General features: G+C 55.7%; 2 protein-coding genes across 18 annotated transcripts in view; one reads left to right on the top strand and one right to left on the bottom strand.

Moving 5' to 3' along the window:
• Positions 1 to 11,675, top strand: part of KLC1 (kinesin light chain 1) — a 56,697-nt gene extending 45,022 nt beyond the window's left edge. For 4 of the 12 annotated variants that reach the window (XM_076003669.1, XM_076003666.1, XM_076003667.1 and 1 more), the window contains exons 15-17: positions 3,420 to 3,486; positions 10,883 to 10,955; positions 11,378 to 11,675. In XM_076003669.1, the coding sequence (XP_075859784.1) occupies positions 3,420 to 3,486; positions 10,883 to 10,954 (139 nt within the window). In that variant the 3' untranslated portion in view covers position 10,955; positions 11,378 to 11,675. Of the gene's footprint in view, positions 1 to 3,419; positions 3,487 to 4,578; positions 7,651 to 10,882; positions 10,956 to 11,377 lie in introns of those variants that run through there. The other 8 variants (XM_076003677.1, XM_076003670.1, XM_076003675.1 and 5 more) reach the window with 3 other exon arrangements.
• XRCC3 (X-ray repair cross complementing 3) lies at positions 190 to 20,861 on the bottom strand. Of its 6 annotated transcripts, none has more exons than XM_076003687.1 (9): positions 20,733 to 20,816; positions 19,784 to 19,881; positions 17,857 to 17,966; positions 16,081 to 16,218; positions 14,949 to 15,161; positions 12,471 to 12,643; positions 9,722 to 9,934; positions 9,541 to 9,587; positions 190 to 7,835 (listed from the first exon to the last, which is right to left on the bottom strand). In XM_076003687.1, the coding sequence occupies exons 1-9, from the start codon at positions 20,793 to 20,795 to the stop codon at positions 7,814 to 7,816; spliced, it is 1,077 nt and encodes a 358-aa protein (XP_075859802.1). In that variant the 5' UTR covers positions 20,796 to 20,816; the 3' UTR covers positions 190 to 7,813. The 6 variants fall into 6 exon arrangements, with proteins under 6 accessions (XP_075859802.1, XP_075859803.1, XP_075859805.1 ...); XM_076003688.1 differs by lacking the exons at positions 190 to 7,835; positions 20,733 to 20,816 and adding exons at positions 8,278 to 9,450; positions 20,825 to 20,861 and having other exon boundaries at positions 17,857 to 18,128; XM_076003690.1 differs by lacking the exons at positions 190 to 7,835; positions 20,733 to 20,816 and adding exons at positions 8,278 to 9,450; positions 20,825 to 20,855.
• Between the last annotated feature and the right edge of the window lie 61 nt (positions 20,862 to 20,922).

The following is a 20,922-nucleotide window of genomic DNA, read 5'->3' as shown; positions in this document are numbered from 1 at the left end:
AGCAATGGGGAAGTTTAATAGTTTCTGTATAACTTTTTCCCAGGATAAGGTGAGAAATAATTGTGAAACTTCTTGTTAGTGGCTAAAAGGGCTGTTAGCTTTAAAAGAAATTTATGGGATTCTTTTATTTTGTTACATGTTCATAGAAAGCCTTAGCAGTGAAATGGGGGAAAATTTAATATAAAAACATTTAGCATTTTAAATTTGTTTATTCTAGATATGCATTATTTATTTTTTTGAATTAGCATTAATTTAAATCCTTTAAATTTTTAATCTTTTAAAATCAGATGTTAGCTACAACTATATTAAATCTCATACAGATATACAGGGAGAAAAATGGTTTTAAATAGAAAGATCAGGCTGGGTGTGGTGGCTCACACCTGTAATCCCAGCACTGTGGGAGGCCAAGGTGGGAGGATCACTTGAGGCCAGGAGTTCGAGACCAGCCTAGGGTAACACAGTGAGACTTTGTCTCTACAAAAATAAACAAATAAATAGATCACAATTATAGAACTTTATTATATGGAGTTTCTTAGGAGATTTTCAAAACCTTAAGTATTCCACATGTTTAAGCAAAGGTTTAAGTCATGGGTTATAGAGTCTTTTGAACAATAGCATTTAAGTTGTCAAAGGAATCTGATTCTTAAGATAGTGTTTGTGTCCGCTGAGGCGAGCCAGAGGGGGGCGTGTCTGAGCGTCTGCTGTGTGCCGGGTCACCTCTGAGGCGCTGTTGGGTGCGCTCCTCACGGAAGCGCTCTCTGTCCTTCTGCGTGACTCTGACTTCCTGAATGGTGCCTACTTTTTAAAGACTGAGTTTTTTGTAAACCTCATACTTTAAAAGTGATCCGCTTTAAGTTCTGTGGGAAGAATTCTAATCATCTCAGGACTGTGGAACTGAGTTCCTTTGGAGAATGCATTGGAAATATTACAGTTATGTGCCTTTTCGGTTGTTTTGTTTGTTATTTCGTTTGCCAGCTCATTTCTGTAGGGGAGTTTTCAGAGCTTGTGAAAACCGCCTTGAAGATCCAGTGTTTGGAGACTGTCTGGGCTTGCAGAAGTTGGTGCAGACTTAGCAGCAGTTTGCCTGTCATGAGACAAACGAACCTTGCTTGATCCCCCTTACTAGGGGAGGATAGGTTACACATTGCCTTGGGAATAGCGCTCTTACTTTAAAATGTTTACAGATTGCCAGAACTAAAATGATAGGTCTGCCTCTTTTTGAATTTTGTAAGATTCTGTGAAACTCCTGGTACAAGATCTGAAGAGTGGCGTGACTGCCGAGTTTCTCTTTCTGTGAAACCTGCTGAGTGGCAGAGACCTGTGTGCCCATTAGGAGGCTGCACACCCTGCCCTTGTGTCCAGGTCCGCACAAGTGGTCTGGGCCGGCAGCCCTGGCACTGTGGAAACTTCTGAGAAAGGCAAATTCTGGAGGCCCACCCAGATCCCCTGGATCAGACGCCTGGGGTGGGGAGGTGGAGCCTCGCAGTCTGTGTCTGAACAGACGCTCCAAAACATGTTTGAGAACTGCTGCAACAGTTGGTAACAATCACTCTTATTTGGGAAGATTTTTCAGTTTTATACATTTTATGGGATGAAATTTCCAAAGTCATTTAGAAAACGTTAGTCCATGCAAAGACGTGTTTATTTCACATCAGTTCGGGTCTGCAGTGTTGCGGCACTGAGTGTATTGGTCACAGTCGGTGCACCAAATGATTCTGAATGCCGTGTGGTTTTTGGTGTTTTTTGAGACAGGGCCTTACTCTGTTGCCTGGGGCAGAGTGCATTGGCAGGATCATAGCTCACTGCAGTCAAGTGATCCTCCTGCCTTAGCCTCCCAAGTGGCTGGTACCACAGGCACATGCCACCTTATCCGGCTAATTTTTCTATTTTTTTTGTAGAGACTGGGCCTCACCTATGTTGCCCAGGCTCAAATTCCTGGGCTTAAGTGATCCTCCCACCTGGGCCTCCCAAAGTGCTGGGATTATAGGCGTGAGCCACTGTGCCTGGCTGAATGCGTAAAATGATGCAATTCAAAAGGATTGAAGAACTGTTGAGTCATATTGTTCTTTGGTCTTGTGAGGAAAAGGGTTGTATAGCTTTCTTAGAAAGAGTTACTTGGCCATTTAAGTGATAGCAAGTTTAATTGAGTATGTCAGAATATTATTTACTTACATGATTTGGTTTGATTTTCATACTTTGTTCCTGAGTGGTTCTTGGTAGAAACAAACTTGTTTGGGACTCTAGCATCGTTTGTACGAGCTTCATTGGGACGCTTTTGTTTTGTCCTGGTTGGGATATTTTGAGGTGAGATTTGCTTGCTGATAAGTAAATTAGGGTCTTTGCTTTTGGTGTAGTTTATTCAGTGAGAAACGGCTGAATGTCTGCCATTTGCCAGGTGCTGTGCTCCTGGGCTGGGACACATGGGTGGGCACCCTGGGCTTTCCATCCCCATGCCAGTGTCCCACATCAGTCTATCCCTGGCTGTGCCGGCCTCAGCCACTGCCCTCGCTCACCTGGATAGTCTGTGCTCATGTTCGCTGTTCATGTTGTCTGCATTTCTTGTTTAGAGTTACAAATCCTGCCGTAAACACTTACAAATAACCCTTAGCATCAGTTACTTTAGCTTCGAAAATCTAAGGTGAGTTTATGTCCAAGGTCATCCATGGTGATGGTAAACATGACAGTGATTTTACAGCTATCCATAATTTCATGTAGGTTATAGGCCATGTGTAGGCTATATTATCAAATATTTTAAAGATAAGTCTATCTAATTAGAGGAAAAAGTGAATATATGTATAGATTCCTGTATTTCTTTAAATGTAGAGCCATGAAATTTGTTTTAAATTTTGGTTTCAAAGTAGAGAAATACTGGCTTTAGAGTTTATGTTACTAATGATAAAATTATTTTTCTTGCTCTTAATATAGAAAGACAGATATATAAATTACAGAATATACTCATACATACATCCGCTCTTAACAGTGAGCTTTGAGTGTCTCTCTTTTAAACGGTCCCTTACAGTGATGAATCTTACATAAGACATAGGGCTCCTTCCTGAAACTCATCAGGCTGAAGGCAGAGCCTCTCAGCTCTTAGGGGAGCCAGTGTTAAAAAGTGCAAGTGTAATGACACTTTGAGTCTCCAAATGGTCCTTTAAAACAAGCATTTTGCCATGAAAGATGCAGAGAAACTGCTTTTATCTCCTGGACGCTCAACGGAATGAGGCCTAGGACTTCCATGGTAAGGACTGGGTGGTAGCCCCGTCCGAGCAAGATGAAGGCCACTTCCCCCAGGGGCAGTCCTGAGGATCCCCCCAGTAGTGACAGAGGCCTTTGAGGGGACAGCTTTGCGTGTATTTCCCATTGCTGGCTGACCAACGTGCTCATCCGTTTGTCCTTGCATGTCCGTGTCGGGGTTGCAGCATGAAGCGCGCCAGCTCTCTGAATGTTCTTAACGCGGGTGGCAAGGCCGCTGAGGACCGATTCCAAGTAAGGAGCCTACCCCGCCCGGGTCACGTCCCGGGCTGCTGGGCTGCGGCGCAGGTCTGCCGCAGACCCGCCTGGCCGCCACTGCTGTTCAGCAGAGTACTGCGGACGTTCCAGTGTTTCTGTTCTTAGATCGTCTAACGGCATCGTAACGTTCTGCATAACTGTCAGTTATGCGCATCGTGGGAGTGTCACCCTGAACATTCTCACTGTATTATCATAGTTATGATATAATGATCTTTAAAATAGTTTGACCTAATTAATTTATTGTTAAAGTAATACCAAAGCTTGACCAGTTATTAATTTATATGATTTTAGCCTCTAATAAGTTTATAACTAATTCATTGTCTAGCTAAGCTATAGTTCAGTGTTTTAAAACTATTCAAAACTTTACTGACATAGTGACTCAATACAATGTCACTTTGACACTAAAATCATTAGCACTTGGTCAGGGTGTCCAAGTCTTACACAAACCCGTCATGTTTTATCTGTTTCCCCTTCGTGTGCTGGAGTTTGGCATCCCTTCTCCAGCACAGAGCTTCAGTCCACTTTCCTTCCAACACCTGTGTGGCTGCCGGGGCGTGGCCAGCCCTGCCCTGTTTCTCGGGTGCTCTGAGCAGACTCGAGCTGCTGGGACTTGGCAGTCACTACCCCTGTGCTGGTACTTAGAGTGTGTGACGGTGGCCACGCTTCCCGTCTCCTGCCAGTCGCCCAGGTCCAGTTACTAAAACGTAGGCTGGTTGTCGACAGAACTGGGCCTCCCAGACAGGCTGCCCTGCCCTCCCCCACCTGTCTCCCCAGCACCCTTGGGAGGCTGTTCACCAGGCCTCTGGGTGGCAGCTAAGGAGCAGGTAGGATGCTGGCAGTTTGCTTGAGGCACCTCCAGCAATGACAGGAAAAGAAGGTCTTTTTGTTTTACAAAGGCCGGGAGGTGACCCAGCCTTACACGACGTCTCGGTGTTCCCACGTGCACACTGAGCACCGGGACCCTGTGCGCTGAGTTACGCAGCTAGGGTTGCTAGGCTGAGAGACTTGAATCTGGCATCGTTTGAAGTAGTGGTTAAGTATAATTTTTCCATTTGTTTTTTCACACAGGAACGAAATAATTGTCTGGCAGACTCGAGAACTCTGAGTGCCAGCCACACTGACCTGGCCCAGTGAGGGCTGGGCAGAGTAGGTAACCCCGAGTCTCACGGAGCCCTGAGGCCCTCCCAGCTCTGCGCGCCCCTCCCGCTGTGCCAGGCTGCACTCCTTGGTGGGCAGGGCTTCTTTTTCTAGATAGTGACGTCCACCCACCTCTGGAGGCCTCCTTTTAAAAAGACCCAGGGCACCTGTGCCCCAGAATTCTGTTAGTGACTGAGAGCCGCTGAGACCTGTGGGGCCAGCAGGGCACAGCCCAGGGAGGCAGATGTGGGCTGGCATTGGCTTCAGCACCTTTGGACTCGGCCACTGCTCACGGACATTGCTGTGCCTGCCGCCTGCCACCTTTTTGCCTTGACGCCAAACTCTATTTTAAATTTTGATATTGTAATAAGGCTGTACATTAAGAATCTGAAACTTAAAGTGCATCATTTTCAGATGATAAGCACTAGTGATCTGACCTGCGGCAGTAGCAAAGCCTTTAAGAGTTTAGGGCACAGTGGTCGTAAGAAATGAGAAATGAGTCACTTCCTCCAGGGGCTTCACTTCTAGATCTCTGTTTCTGAAGCCACAGTGTCTGTGGCCTTGGGCGCTTGCTGGGCGTGTGGCTCTGCTGGGAGCATCTGGGTCCCATCCCACCTCTTTTGAGCAGGTTTTCTCTCTCCAGGTGGTCCCTGCACACCAAACACTTAGGGCATGTGTTTTATTTTTTAAGAGCTTTTTCTTCATAGAGTTAAGAACACAGGGTGGAGTTTGACAGGAACGTGAAAATCCACCCGAAGGCATGATTTCTTGGTAGCCTATAAGCCCCTCCAGCCTGTAAGCTCAGGGAATGCACAGATGACCAGCTCGTTCCCGATGAGAGCAACCCTCGAGGACCGTGTCCGCAGCTGGAACACTGAGACGCAGCCTTTGGGCTCGAAGGGAGCATCTGAAGTCCTGGCCAGTGGTCAGTCTGTGAAACACGGAGCGTCCGTGGACTGCCAGGTGTTCATTGTCACCTTATCAGCACAGGCGGTGGCCCAGGGAAGGCACCTCTTTGCGTCTGCTCCCAGCTCCCCGGGGGCGCGTGGCCCGGGCTGTGTGGACGTGGGGCTGACGCTGGAATCGGCACCCGGGGTTCTCTTACATGGCCAGACTGTAAAATATCCTTAAAAGTTCTATGTCATTTACTGTTATCTCCTGTCACAAACTGCTGTTTGTGAAAAGACGTTTGTTGCTGGCGGGTGCTCGGCATTGAGGCTGCCCCATGGGTGGACACTGTCGCCAAGTTGGTCACCTTTCGCCATGGCTCCTTTTCTGAGGCTCCTTACTCCCATTTTGGCAGCTTCTAATAGATGAGGAATTTATTTTCTTAATGCTCTCTATAGGTGTTTAGAAAAATTTAGTGGCTTGTGAGAAGCCGTCTGAATCAAGAGAAGGGTAGAGCTGTGTCCCCTCCCTGATACCGCGGCTCCCAGAGATCCCAGCGTAGGACGCTGTGGGTGGCTTGGGACAGTCAGGAGGGGCCGAGGGGCTCCCTTGCCAGCCCCCAGAAGTCTCTTCTCCGGGCGAGAGAGCCGAGGCAGTATTTGAAACCCGGACCGTTTCCCTTAGCGACAGTTCTCTCTGGAGAGACAAAGGGCGTTTAGAAAGAACTCGGGCTGCATACAGGGTTGCTGCTGCCGCGGTGGGCCCGGCGCGGCCCTGGCTCAGGGCGCCTTTGCGGTGCTGTGGGAACAGCAGCAGCGCCGAGGGTGAGAGGAGCCAGACCGAAAAGGGAAGCTCGGGTTTCAGAGAGAGCTGCGTGGCAGGCTGCAACTTCTGGGTTCCGAACTTGGGTGACACGATAAAGGACGTGGGTTCTAAGCTGTTTCCAGTCTGGTGGTCTGAGTTCTGACGTCCTGAGAGACGTGGTGGGCCTGGCCATCCCTCCCGTCTCCTTCTGATGAGGGGACCCCAGTCGAGGGCCGGCACCTGTTTCTTCTGTTTCCGCCACATAAACATAGGTGGGACCAGCGGCAGCCGACGCGGCCTCTGCGCAGCGGTGCCTGCGGGCCCGTGCCGGCTCCAGCGCCCGTGCCCAGGGGAGAGTCTGTCCAGGTGGACGTCCTGGGGAGCCGTGGCCAGTGGCGCAGCTGAGCTGGCTCCCGGCCCCTGGGGGTCTCTGAGGCACAGGCCAGCCCAGGGCAGTGCTTGGTCTCATGTCTACAGCATTGGAGGAATTCAGATAGTTTTCTGGATTTAAAAATAACCTGTTTGGTTAGAAAGCTGCTAGGAATATTATGTCATTAGAAATTCAGTATTTATAGTAAAATATACTAAATATTGCTAAGGATGTATGTTTACAATTTATAGAATAGATTTTTCCAGTGTTATAACTTTGTGGAATTTTCTTGGAAGGCACGTTGCATATACGAAACTAATATCTGTTAGTTTATCTTTGCACTTATTTTGAGCGATGTGTACCCTATGCTCAGATTTCTGAAAACTGTAACATGGCGCTTAATAGCACTGACCAAAGCAAGGCTGCAGCCAGCTCTCTTTCCGGATTAGCAACACTACACACAGCTGGGTCGGCAGTGTCGGGACTGGCACGTAGACGGCTGTACCTCCTGCTGACAGTTCCCCGACTCTGGGGCCGAACTTCAGTGGTGTTGGTGTGTCATACTGTGGGGACGATGAGGGCCGCAGGTCTGCGGGTGGCCCCGGAGGGAGGGTCTTAGGCCTGAGGACTGGGGTGGGCCAGGGCTCCCCAAGTGGGCTTCTGCTCTGCCCTACTCAGGGTGACCCGTGCTCCTGGGATGACCTGGAGGCCGACCCCTGCAGACGCGGCTGGCTGTGTGGTGGGGCACCGCTGGGAGGGGGAGTCCCTTCCCCGCCTCGCCCAGGGCAGGTGCCAGCTGTGCTCACAGGCACGAGTCTTCTGTGACGTGTACCTGTCTCGCAGCTGGGGTGTTCTAATTGTTGGTATGACTTGCCTAGAAAAACATTTGGAATTGTTTATATTTACTTACAAAAATAAAATGTTTTATTTTCTGGTGTAAAGTCCCTGCACGTTTGCAGAAAAGCTGTTTTATAAAAATCCAAACCCCCCAAATAACTTGCGGATTAGCAACACTGTACACAGCTGGGTCGGCAGTGTCGGGACTGGCACGTAGACGGCTGTACCTCCTGTTGACAGTCAGTTCCCCGACTCTGGAGCCAAACTTCAGTGGTGTTGGTGTGTCTTACTGTGGGGACGACAAGGGCCGCAGCTCGGCGGGTGGCCCTGGAGGGAGGGTCTTAGAAAGGCCTGAGGACCCGGGCGGGACTTCTTGCCATCTTTATGCCAGTGATTAACATTTCTGGGGCCATAGAGAGCCTCGGCAGTCTGATGACGGTGGGCTGCCTGCCCCGGGAGCAGGTGCAGACAGGACGCGTCTACACGGCACAGGAGTGTGCCGACCCAGCACCGGCTCCAGTGAGTGCCCTGAAGGCTGAGCCTGGGGGGCCAGCATCTGCCTCAGGCTTGTAGAATAGTCAAGCCACTGGGCTGCTCTGTGCCTCAGTTTCCCCACCTAACAGCAGGGGTACGGAAACAGTACCTTCTTCAGTAGCGGTGAAGAGAACTTAAGCCGGTGTGGGTAAATTACTGAGCAGGGCCCGCAAAGAGCAAGAATCAGGCGCTGTCACTGCCCTTACTCAGCCCGTTTATTTGCCAGAGGCCTACTGCGTGCCAGGCACCACAGGAGGAGATGGTTACAGCCCTGCCCGAGAAGAGGCCATGCCCCTTGGTGACTGCTGGGCCTCGTGTCTCTGGTCAGATTCCGCGTCTGCAGCCAGATTGTTGCCGGGAGGCCCCTCTTTCTCGCTGGAACGAGGCCTGGCCACAGACATGGGTCCGGGTCTGCCGTGCCCTGCCCGGCGTCCTGCCGCACCCCCACCAGGGTGGACGTTGCCCCGGCCAAGGCTGCACTGGACGTCCAGAACCCTGGGGCCAGGCTCGGGGGGCACTGAGGACACACAGGACGCAGCCTTCGGTTACATGTCAGATCCTCTTTGCACACGCCAGTTTCCCAGCAGAGCCCCGAGGCTGCCTACGCAGCCTGGTCCCGTGGTGTCGGTGGCTCGGGTGACACACAAGTCCAGCCAGTCCCACTCCCACCCCCTGCTGGACTTGCAGCCCGAGGGCAGCTTGATGCACCAAGCTCAGGTCTTAGGGGTGGGGTGTCTGCCTTTGGGGAACCAGCTCACTGCAGCCCGCTGTGGCCTGAGCAGTAGGGTGGGCTTTGGGACGGGGACTGAGGACCACCCTGCCTGGAGGAGGGGAGGCTGCTTTGGGCAGGGCCCCAGGCCCAGGACAGGCTTTGCCCCGGCTCCTGGTTGGTGTTAATGTGGAGCGCAGAGCCGGGGCAGGAGGAAGCCACAGCGGACACCCCGGTTGCTGGCCCTAGTGCATCACCCCTCCCCAGGGGCTGGCTAGGCCACGCGGGAACCAGCACCAAGGCCCAGCAGGCCGGGCTACGGGGAGAGCACCCGTGCCAGGTGGAAAAGGAGGGCATGAGCTAGGGGCCATGCCAGGCCCACGCAGGCTCTGCCCCTGGGGAGTCTCAGGCCTGGCTGGGCTGTGTGTAGCCACCACCGTGTCAGCGGGACTCAGTCCCAGGCGTCCCTCGCACCCCTTCCGCGTTGACCGTGTAGGAACACGAGGAGGAAGGCAGGTGGGGGGCGAAGAGCACCCGGAGGGTCCGGCTGGCCGGGCCATGGGTGGCCTCCTCGTCCCGGAGCCGGTCCGCCATCAGTCTCACAAGGAGCTGGTTGGCCCAAGTGATGCCGAGGGCTGGACAGACACGCTCGTCCCAGGAGCTGAGAAACAGAGAACAGGCCGGAAGCCCATGACACCCGGCAGCCTCACACCCTCGCACTAAAGTGCACCCGAGACGCAGCCACACTCACCCTGGCGGCCTGGGCCCTGCACCCTGCTCCTGCACCACCTCCGTCACCTGCAAGATCCAAATCTGGGTCAGCTACAGCAGCTGAGGGTTTTCCTGAAGTTAACGCATTAGTAACACAAGAAGGCACGAGCTACCGCCCACCCACACTGGCTCTGCTTCCCCTGGGTCCTTGCCCGGCCCACCTGGTTGACGCACAGCACAGGGCTCTGGAAGGTGCAGCTCAGCCGGCGCAGTGTGGCCCCCAGTGACTGCAGACGCCTGGCCCTGGGAGCCGAGGCCTGGCTGTCAAATTCACAGCGGAATGGAGCTGCCACAGAATCGATGACCACCAGGCGGGCCATGCCCCGAGACAGCAGGATGGGGACCTTCTCACTCACACACTCCAACAAGGTGTCCTGTGGCACGAGGGGACAGCAGTCACCCCAATTGTGGCCCACAGCCTTCCAACACAGCCCTGCCTGCTGCTTCCTGCCCAGCTGGGGCCGATGCTGCAGCTGAGCCCAGCTTGTACTTTGGTGGCCCACTGCTACAGCCCTCTTTGTGTCCTTACGGGTCTGGCCCCTCTTCACCTTATGCTGTAGTCCCCCCTCGGGTCAGCACAATGGCTAGTCCCTTCCTTCAGTAGCCCCACACCAGGTGCTGAGACCGCGTGGACTCAGCCACATCTCCAAGGCCAACCTGTGAGTGCCAGGGGCGACTGGGTGGTGTCCTCCTCAGGCCGCTCTAGAGCAGGCCCTGTGGCCACTCAGCGAGGCAGGGGCCAAATGCCCTTCAAGCTGTCACCCAGGCCAGTCAGGATAGCCTGCTTCTGGAGTGGGGCACGGTAGCGCCCCAAGTGCACAGGGGCGAGGCTGCACCCGGGCTGGGCTGCGATGGAGACACCCCGGGCCAGCCCCTCCCTTTCCCCAAGGCCTCGGCCCTGTGTCCTAAGCAGCTCTGGCCTGGCGAGGGGTGGAAACACTTCCTGGGGAGGGCAGGTGTCCTCAGGCCTCTCTTTTGGAGCCCTGTGCCCTGTAGGTGCCAGGGCTGGCAGCCATGGGCTTGGCTGGGCCAGCCTCTGCCTGCAGAGCTGGGGCTGCCCAGGCGGTGGGGAAGGAGCACGTGGTAGGTCGGACGGCTGCTCTTCCACACCGAACTGGACAGGACTCAGTCCTCTTAGGCCTTGCCAGTGGCTCTGCGGCCATACATGGGGGCTGGGCAGACACTGGGGTGGGTGAGGGGCCCCACGCTGCCCCTTGAGTGCAGGGCCGACAACCAAGTGCTGGCCGCGTGTCTGGACTCGGGAGACGGTGGAAGGTGTGCTGCCAGCCCCGAAGTGAGACGTGTCTGTGCTTTGTCTCCAGGGCGTCCCCGGCAGACCCTCTCTCTGTGGAGAACGACAGCGGCGGCAGCAGCCTGGAAGACGCTTCCGCTAACGTGAGCTCTGTCCCCCTATGACCCCGGGGCAGGCTGAGTGGGCGTGGGGGGCCAGGGAGGGATTTAGGGTACTGGGTCTCCAGAGGGGCCTGGCTCGGAGACCCCATCCTGCCACGGGGCCTGAGGAGGCGGAAGGGGGACAGGGTGGCCCAGGCCCTGATTATGCAGAAGCAGGGGCTCCGTGTCCACACCCTGGCCTCCTCACTTTCAGGTGCAGGCCCCTGGCGTTCCAGGGAGCAGACAACAAGGACCTGGGGTCCCCCACGATCTTGGCCCCAGGGAGGCTACCACCCAGCAATTCCTACTTTTCTAGGCAGGTTTGGGGCGCAGGGCGCCCCCAGCAAGCTGGTTCTAGAACAAGATTTAGGAACACCGCTGTGGGGTCTCTGCCACCTGTCCTGACCTTCGGTCTTCTCTTGCAGTGACCCCTGCCTGGCCTGCTCCAGGACGAAGCTGCTGTGCAGCCCACGGAGCTGCCCCGGGACAGCCAGGGCGAGGCTGGGAGGGCCTCCGGCTGGAGCCTGCAGCCCTAACGCCACTCTCCCTGCCCACCTGCGTGCCACCCTCAACTGCCCCAGCAGGGAGGCCTGCAAGTGAGGCTGGCCCCCGGGTCTGTCGTGGACCTGCTGGGCCTCCGAGGGCCACTTCCCCGCATTGTGTGTGATATGTATTTTATTGTAAATTTTTTTTAAATTAAAAGTTTATATGTCTTATGCTTTACTTGAAAGTTATAACCACTCTTAAAAGCGGGGGAGGCCGGGCAGATGGACGCGGTGGCTCACGCTTGTAATCCTAGCACTCTGGGAGGGCGAGGCAGGCGGATCGCTCGAGCTCAGGAGTTCGAGACCAGCCTGGGCAAGAGTGAGACCCGTCTCTTAAAAAAAAAATTGGGGGAGGCCTAAGCAGGAGCCCCAGGTCAGCAGCACGGTGGGCGCGGTTGAAAAGCTGCTTCCTCGGCCGCTCCTGCCCGGCTCCCCAGCTGTGGCCGTGGGACCCTGTGGGGGGGGTCCCTTCAAGTGCCCCCTTGGGGACCAGGTGACAGTACCCCGCTTGTGGAGCCCGGGCCCCGAGAGGGCAGACGCGCCTCAGGCAGGAGGGACACTCCCCGAGGCCTCCGCCCCAGAGGAGCCCTGCCGCCCGCCCCGGGGTGTCCCGCCGTGTCCACACGGGAGAGCTCACTCCTGCCTGGCCCGCGGGCACCTCTGGCCGGGTCCCTGGCGCTCCGCCACGCCGAACCTCAGTCGGCCGCCCTGCACGGCCCTGTGAGAACAGGCTCGGCGGAGGCTCCGCTAGGCCAGCTCGGCGAGAAGCCGCTGGGTCTGACCGGGCTCTCCGCCCAGGGGCGTCTGATCCCCGCCCCTCCGCGGCGCCCACCTGGCGCCCACCTGCTCCTCGGCTGGAAACGGAACCACCGCCACAGCCCCACGGCGTCTGCACCACCCGCCTTCACGGAGTCGCTGAGTTTTTCTGACACTTCCCTTCAGCGCAGGGCGCGACCGACAGCAGGACACTCACCACGTCGGCCGCGTGCTCCACGAAGATCTGGCTGCCGAATCTGATGTTCCGGACCACCTCCCCGGGGACGTCCGCGCGCAGCTGCTGCTGCCGCGCGATGAGCTGCTGCAGCCGCTTGTCGGGGAAGGCGTCCTCCGTGCAGATGTAGACGGCCCCTGGGAAGCCCGCGCGCCCTGTGCCCAGAGGGTCTGACACGGCCTGTGGCTGCCACGCAAACTAATTGCAACGCCACTCTCTCTGCCCTACAGGGTCCCCGCCTCCGCCCGAGGAGGGGCAGGCTGCTGCCAGTTCTCACTCTCTCACCTGCCGCCACCCTGCCTGCCAGGCAGCCCCTGGGAAACACGGCTGGGCCTCCACCCCTGCCCCCAGCTGGGTGCTGGGCCTGTGCTGGGCCAGAATGCCACGTGGCCGCCTCTCTGGGCCAACCCTGCCTCTTCATCCCACCACCCTTTTTTTCCCTCATCCCCCTGCCCCTGTCACTGGGCAGGGGGGCAAGTGGAAGTATGGGGCCAGCAGACTTGCACACAGAGGCACCCTCAACGCTCCACCGAGCAGATGTCCCCTCTATTCCACTCCAAGGCTCCCCTACAGCCCAGGTTGTGGTAATACCTATGTCTTTTTCCCTGCAATGTGAAAAGCCAATAATGACCAACTTAGTCACCTGGAGCCTCCACGCCCCCGGGGGCAACACGCCAGCCTGGCCAGAGCTTGCACCACAGAATGCGCTAAGAGTCCCATAGCCGCAAAGGGCCAGGGGCCACCTGAGACAAACCCTTACATCTGTGAGCAACGATTTTCAACAGATACCAGAACAATTCATTGGGGAAAGAATACCTTTTCAACAAATGGTGTTGGGACAACTGAATATCCATATACAAAAGGATGAAATTGGACCCTTAACCTCACACCATAAACAAAAATTAAACCAAAATGGATCAAATATGAGAGCTAAAACTATAAAACTTAGAAGAAAATATACAGGTAAGTTTTAATGACTTTAGATTAGGCAGTGGTTACGATACAACTTCAAAAGCACAAGTAACCAAGGAAAAATAAATTAGATTTCCTAAAAATGAAAAATGTTTGTGCTTCAAAGAATGCTATCAAGAAAATGAAAAGACAACCCAAAGAAAGACTGCTAATGTAGGGATTTGTATCCAGGATATATAAAAAAATTTTATAACTCAAAATGGGCAAAGGATCTAACAGACATTTTTTCCAAAGAAGACACAGGAATGGCCAATATGCAAAAGAAAAGATGCTCAACAGCATTAATGATCAGGGAAATGCAAATTTAAACTACAATGAAATTCCATTTCACACCCACTAGTGTGGCTAAGATAAAAAAAGACAAGAGTTGGTGAGGATGTGGAGAAATGGGAGCCTTCACACGTTGCTGTGGGAATGTAAAATGGCACAGCCGGGTGGAAGAGTCTGGCAGTTCCTCAAAAAGTTAAACATAGAATCACCACATGACCCAGCAGTTCCACTTGCAGATATATGCATGTAAACCTAGAGGAATGCCATAAGCGTGTGTCCACTTAACGCGAGCACGTGAGCGCTCACAGCAGCAGCAGCGCTCACGCCCACCCACCGCTGAGCGCGGAAACATGAAGTTCCGACACGTGCTGCAACATGAACCTTGGCCACACTATGCCAAGTGGAAGGAGCCAGTCACAAAAGGTCACAGTAATACTGTGATTCCACTTAGGTGAAGTGTCAGCAGAGACAAAGTACAGCGGCGGCTGCCGGGAAGAGCGGGAGTGCGGGCTAATGGGTAGGGGCTTCTTTTTGGGGTGATGAAAATGTTCTGGAATTGGATCGTGGTGGTGGCTGTACAACCTTATGAATATGCTAGAAACCACTGAACTGTACATTTTAAGAGGGAATTTTTATGGCATGTTAATTACATTTCAACTAAAAAACCCAAAAAATGAGGAGAGCCGTGAAGCTCTCCCCACTGAAACTCTGTTCACACGGAGTTCACGAGCGAGATGGGAATCCCGTGGCAACACCACCAAGTTTTACAAAAACTAAGGAGCTACTAAGAAACATGCTCACTCTGCTTGTGGTTCACATCTTGAAAAACTTCTTGAAGTTTTAACCCTTGAGAGACCGGAGCAGCCAGGCTTTGGAAGCCTCCCTTGGGACACGAGCGTGCCTGGTCCAGGAGTGCGAGGTCCCGGCCAGCCCCACTGTGCCCAGGCTGCAGACCACACTCCTCCCCGAAAGGACACCCGCTGTGTCTTTCCTCCTGCACGTCTGGCTCTGTGGGCTGCAAGTGCACGGCCATGGGGTCCACCTGCCCTCTCGCTCGCCCAGCCTCCCTGCCCTAATGGAAGGAGGGCAGCAAAGCAGCTGCAAGGAGGAAGGTGGGAATGGTGCCCAGGAGCAGCCAGTAGTGACCATCCTTGATGGGAAGCTGCCCAAACAGAGTGGGCGCCCAGCCCCCAGCCCCCAGGGAAGGCGGCCACTCACCGGCCTCCAGGCCTCCGTGCCGCCGCGGGAACTGCACAGCCAGGCAGAGCTGCAGCGCCAGCTGGGTTTTCCCCACGGAGCTGCGGCCGGCCAGCTCGGTGATGCCCGCCAGGGGCAGGCCGCCGCGGAGGAGCCCGTCCAGGACCGGGCAGCCGAGGCTCAGGCGCTGGTGCTGCTCGGGGAACCTCTCCTTCTGCCGGTGCAGGTGCAGCGCTGCGGGGCGGGGGTGGTGTCAGGCGCGGCTCTCCTCCGAGACCGCCAGCCTGTGGTGGGCTGGGGGCTGCGGGAGGCGCTGGCCGCCTTCCCCGTGTGGCCAGAGGACAGGCGACTGTGGTCACGGGGTGGCCAGGGTGCCGAGGGCAGGGAGGAGGCTTAGATTTCTCAGCAGTTGCCAGGGAAGGATCCACCCACGTGTTCTCCTGAGGAAGGGCAGGGTGCCGGGGCCCGAGCTGGACAGCTGCCAGCCACTGCCACAGCAGTCCCAGATTTAAGGTGATCCACAGGGACCTAGGGCAGGAGGACCCCGTGTTGCCACGCAGGGCTTGCTCAGGCGCGGGATGGAAAACCTGCCTGGCCAGGCATGTGGGGATCGCTGGGACCCAGCAGCCAGGACTCCCTGAGAAGGGAACAGGCCACCCCTCCCCCACCTGCAGGCCTGGGGGCCACCTGCCAGGAGGGCTGAGACCAGGGTTTCCTGCATATGGTGGGGGGACTACAGTCAGGTCCCTCTGCTGCCTCAGGCCTCTCTGGCCAGGAGCCCATCCCAGCTGCTGTACCTCGGGTGCCACTGTCCTGTCTTCTGCCTCCTGCAGGCAGGCCGGAGGGCTCTCGCTCCCACTGACTGCCAACGCCCCTGCCTCCTGTGCCCCCACCTCATCCCTTCTCCTGTGGCCCAAGGAGCAAGGGCCCCTGAGGCTCTGCAGCCCTTCCGTGTCCCCCAAAGCGTCCTCCAATCTGACACTGTGATGACGGCCCATGGTAGAATACAAGTGAGACCAGAACTCCTGCACAGCGAGGCCATTCCCTAGTGGAGTCTTAACGGCCCCACACCCTGCAGCGTGTGGAATACGATGACAGACCCCATGGCAGCGAAACCCCAGGCCCTGGCCAGCAGTGACATTCTCGTGCCCACCTGTGAGGACGCTGCCTCCCCGCAGGTGTAAGGAGGCCGCTCTCAGCACGCGCCGGACGTCGAGGGTGGACAGGGCGGTCACTCTCTGCAGGTCTGGTCCAGAGAAGTGCAGGACCTCCTTCACCGACCTCAGTCTGGCTGAAATTACAGACGGCGTTCAGGAAAAACACTCCAGGGCACAAGGCAGCACAGCAGGGACAGAGGTGCTTCGTAAGAGCACGGTGACACCAGCACGGAGGTTTCCGCCGCCCGCCCGCTGCCCAGCAAGGCCAGAGGCCGAGCCGTGGGGAGGGCGCCTGTCCGGGATCCACACAGACGCCACCATGGGGGGCGGGGGGCGCTGGAGCGAGCACATGGGGTCAGCAGGCCGGTGGCTCAGAGGCAGAGGTCCAAGGTCCTCAGGACTGCTATTTTTGACAGGAAGGTAAATAATTAATTTTGGGCCTGGATAAATGTATCACTTTCTAATTTCAAACTAGTAGAAAGAAAAAAAAAATGTTACAAACACATCCAGCCAACCCAGAAGGTGGGGAGAAAGAACTCCGCACCCCAGGGCCTAAGGTAAGGTGGTGTCCAAACCCAGACCTGCCAGAAAGGCCCCAGGAGGCGACAGAAGGCACCAGTTAGAGAGGGAGTGTCACACCGGACACGACCACTGACAAGCTCTTTGAAGAAGCTACACAGAAAACATCAGGTGCGGAAAGGGTGGGAGTCAAAGCTCAGGCAGGAGCTGTGGAGCCAGCAAAGCGCCCTCACATGTTCACCCAAGGAGGAAGGTTCTGTCAGGCGCCAAGCACTTGGCCTGGGACTGGACGGAGCCTCCTGTCAGCCTCCAGGCCCAGCCCTCTTCACAGCCGGAGGTCTGGGGGCGCTTCTGGAAGAGTTTGTTTTCTGAGAAGAGACACAGGTGAAAAAGGAGTCCCCGCAGAGTCTGTCCCCCTGCTCTGTCCCGGGTTGCAGGCATCGTGTCTGCAGTGTGGCAGCCACTCTGTGATCCTGAGGCTGGATAACAAAACAACAGGCAAGGACGGAGGAACAGCACAGTGTCCCTGCCCCGGTCACCACCTGCTGCACCTGCACCTGTACTCAGGGTTCCTCGCTCTCCTAGTGCTCAGGCGTCCCCAGGAGATGGACAACAGCCTGCAACAGGGGCCGGGGTAGGGCCTGGGATGGAGCAGCAGGAAGACACTGCTGCTCAGGGCAGGTGAGCCTCCGACCCTCCGAGCACTTGGGGAAGGGCCAGTGGTGCCACACAGGCCCACTGGAGGATGCAGGAACATCCATGCGAACTACACGGAACACTTAGCAGGAAGCGAAGAGGCAACTACTAACTCTGGGCGAAAAGAGATGCTACCAGAAAGAAAACAGTTCCCTGCCCCCTCCACACCAGCCTGGCCCAGGGCCCAGTCACACCCCTGACGTGACAAATGGCACCAACCATCAAACACGGGAATATAAGCACAGTATCGAGGAGCCCACATGTAAGCATCTTTAAATCACTAAAAGATTCTTAAGTGGTTCCATTTCACTTCTCAGACAATATGCATGTATTACTTTGATAAAAATAAAATTAACTATAGACAACTGGAAAACCCGCAGCATGTCCCAGCACCCGTGCAGTCAGGACCAGGTGACCTGCAGGGACGTGTCAGCAAAGGGAGGCAGTCTCAGGCGTGGACAGCCAGCGTTTTGTTAACTTGCATTATATAAAGTGTACATGCACATCCACACATCTTACATCAAGTTCCTATTTTATATAAATATAAACAAATATACCTTTCTTGATAGCAGCAATAATTCTGGGGTTCAGGTCCAATAGATCCAAATCCATTTCTTCAACAGGTTGACTACCAAATTCCGAGGTGCTTGCCCACAAGTCAAACCGCCTGCGGGAGGCCACGTGCCAGAGAAGTGAGGGTGACTGCCGGGAAGCGGTGTCGCTCTCCACGGGCCGTCCTCACCGTCGGGGCCACCTCTCACAGGAAGTGGGAGACTTCACTGCTCCGAGAACACCGGCTCTGTTAGAGTGATCTACCTCCAAGAATTATCTGGTGATTTAAAAACCTGGACTCATTCCAGACACTGATGTAGCTTAAAAGATGCCCCCAGCCCACCAGCATTCTGAAGGTCAAGACCATGAGGATTCGTCCCCACAGGGTTTACTCAGCCATGAAGAGAAATGATTAATGTCCTTCGAAGCAACTTGGAGGGAGCTGGAGACCATTAGCTGAAGTGACATATCTCAGGAACAGAAAAACAAACACCACGTGTGCTCTCTAGTAATTTGGAGCTGATCGGTGGGCACAGAGAGAAGTCAAGTCATTGGAAATCAAGAAGAGGGAGGGGAGGGGCAAAAACCTACCTAACAGGTACAATGAACACTATTTGGTGACAGGCACACTCACAGCCGTGTCTTAGGCATCATAGAAGTAATCCATGTAACAAAAACATTTGTAACCCCTTCAAATTTTGAAATTAAAAAAAAAGAAAAAAGAAGGTGTTAGAAATACACCCTCGTCCTGGCGTCCAGGTGAGCCTGCCTGACTCTCTCCTTGGATGTCTCCTGGGATGGGGACAATATATACAGCCCCAGGTCTACTCATACGGGGCCAGTCAACTGAAGTATTTTTTGCATTTTCTAGTTTAGCTTCCCTTAAATATGTTTCCATGAGGATTCTGGAAAGAGTAAAAGAAGTGAGCTTGGGATTTTGCAGTATGCTCAGGGGATCGGAGCCTCAGCAGCCACCAAGCTATTCCAGCACACAAAGGACGACTGTCCCACAGAGCTGGAGGCCATGTGGGCGGCCCCTCCCAGGAAGGGGAGCCCCTTCCACAGCCTGAGGCCAACCCAGCCAGTGAAGAAACGCTTTTCTCCCCACAGCCAGCCAAGGGACTCAGCCCAGGGTCATAGGAGCCCTTTCCAACAGGCCGCTCTGTTCCCCCAAACAGCCGGGCCAGGAACGCAGAGTGTGTGCCAGGAAACGCTACGGCCAGCAGCCTCGAGGGCCGAGGTCAGGGTCAGTGTCCTCCAGGGAGGCCCAGCACTCTCAGCTACAACTCAGCTGATGGAAGATGAGGCCACTCTGGACTCTGAGGCGTCCCCTTGCAATGCTAGAAGGTGACATGGGCCTGAACGATATACTGGTTTTGAAGCCGCAGGAACCAGGTCACTTGCATTCCTACATTCTCACAGTCAGGCCTGGCACCAGCAAAGCTGAGACGTGCAGAAGGGACAATAGAAGGGACTCCAGGCTGAGGACAGGGCACAGGGACAGGAAAGAAGGTAGGGCGCCCCTGGCACCACTGTGCCCCGTTAACCACGTCTTGGCCTGGAGCAAGGAGAGGGCGGACAGGAACAGCCCAGGCCGGAGAGGAGCCGCCCTGTTGGGCTGGGCACAGGCCAACAGGGAGGCGGGATTTTTAACTAGCTCCAAAAGTGCTGACAGAACTGGCCAGCCTGAGGAAGTCACATTCCCGAGGGCAGAGAACAACTAAAAAAGAGAAAATATCACCTCCAGGAAACACACTATGGAGTCAAAAGGGAAGCGGCCAGGCCCCACCTGGCCGAGCAGGGGTGTTTTTTTCAAAACCCTGAGGACAGGAAGAGGTCTGGGGCAGCAGCACTCAGGGGACCCTGGCACACCCGAGGTACCACCCAAAACACAGCCCCTGGGCAACAAACAAATCCCCAGTCTGCTCTCACCTGGGCTGTGTGACTGCAAAGAGGCCGCCAGCTGTGGGTTCTGCCAAGCAGCTGCTGGAGGGCCCACGGCTGCCACACCTCCAGCTCTCTGCCGGTACCTGGAAGCAGAGTGACCGGTGACTGATGCCAGCTTCCCTGCCTGACCAAGTCAAGCTCCTGAACTTTCTCCTAGGCCCATATGTGCACGTCCTTGTAAAATCCAGTTTCAATCTAGCGAGAACTCAACGCCCCTCTCTGTATCTGGTCACCTTCGTGTCTGACCCGTTCCCCACCCGCCTGGGGGTCTGATCCCCCGGCTGCCTCCAGCCAGAATCTTGTTGGGTCAGTTCAGCCACAAGCCCCCGCCCCTGCTGTTCTCTCCTAGTAACTAATTTCCACCCAGTGACCCCCACCCTGCTCCTTGGCTATAAACCGCACTTGGCCCTCCCATGCTCGGAGTGAGCCTGGTCTCTCCCCCGCTGCAGGAGCCCGTCGCCGTGGTCCCAGTGCCCACCGCGACGGTCCTGATGAAGTCTGCCCCGCTGTGCCATAACGGGGGTCACCGAATAGCTTTTTTCTTGAACAGTGGACACCTGCTATGCCCCAGCCACTGGCCCTCGGGCTTGAGGGACAGCCCCACTGGGCTGCCCTGTCCTCCCGCCCTGTGAGGGGGCGCCCCATAGCAGGCAGGGGACAGGCCCCAGACACACCAGCGTCCTCCTGGCACTGAGCTAAGACACGGTTTCCGGAGAGAGCTGGCACCATGCGCCGCTAGGAGAGTGGGGACGCAGCACCAGCACCGGCTGCCGGGCCGCGCGCGAGACCCGGGCCGCGGTCTCCGCCTGGAGCCTTCCCCAGCCCGTGGCCCTCGCTCTGCCGTCCCTTCCGACCGAGCTCGGCAGGGTCCCAATCCGGGACCCGGGGCTGGTAGGCGGGAGCGGGGATAATAAAGGCCCCGTCGCCTTCCTACCCTCGCTAGGCCTCCGCTCCGCCCACGGCCGCCCCGACCCCCGAGCCCGCCCGGCTCCGCCATCCAGGGGCCGCCAGGACCGGCGCTCTCACCTCCTGCGCGCCTCGCTCCTCTTCGCGCCATCCCGCCTCTCAGCCTCCTCTTCCAATGAGCGCCGGCGCCCTGCACTGGCTACGCCAATTAGAGGCGA

The sequence above is a fragment of the Microcebus murinus genome, chromosome 6, assembly GCF_040939455.1.
Source record: "Microcebus murinus isolate Inina chromosome 6, M.murinus_Inina_mat1.0, whole genome shotgun sequence".
NCBI lineage: Eukaryota > Metazoa > Chordata > Mammalia > Primates > Cheirogaleidae > Microcebus > Microcebus murinus.
This window is presented reverse-complemented; position numbering and strand designations above follow the sequence as displayed.

Excerpts from the sequence above, each read along its gene's own strand:
- XRCC3 (XM_076003686.1), bottom strand. The coding sequence starts at position 20,795 with ATGGCGGAGCCGGGCGGGCTCGGGGGTCGGGGCGGCCGTGGGCGGAGC. Across the intron at positions 17,967-19,783 it reads TTTGCAGTCACACAGCCCAG|GCGGTTTGACTTGTGGGCAA; the intron begins GTGAGAGCAGAC and ends GGCCTCCCGCAG. Across the intron at positions 9,588-9,721 it reads CTGTGCTGTGCGTCAACCAG|GTGACGGAGGTGGTGCAGGA; the intron begins GTGGGCCGGGCA and ends TGGATCTTGCAG.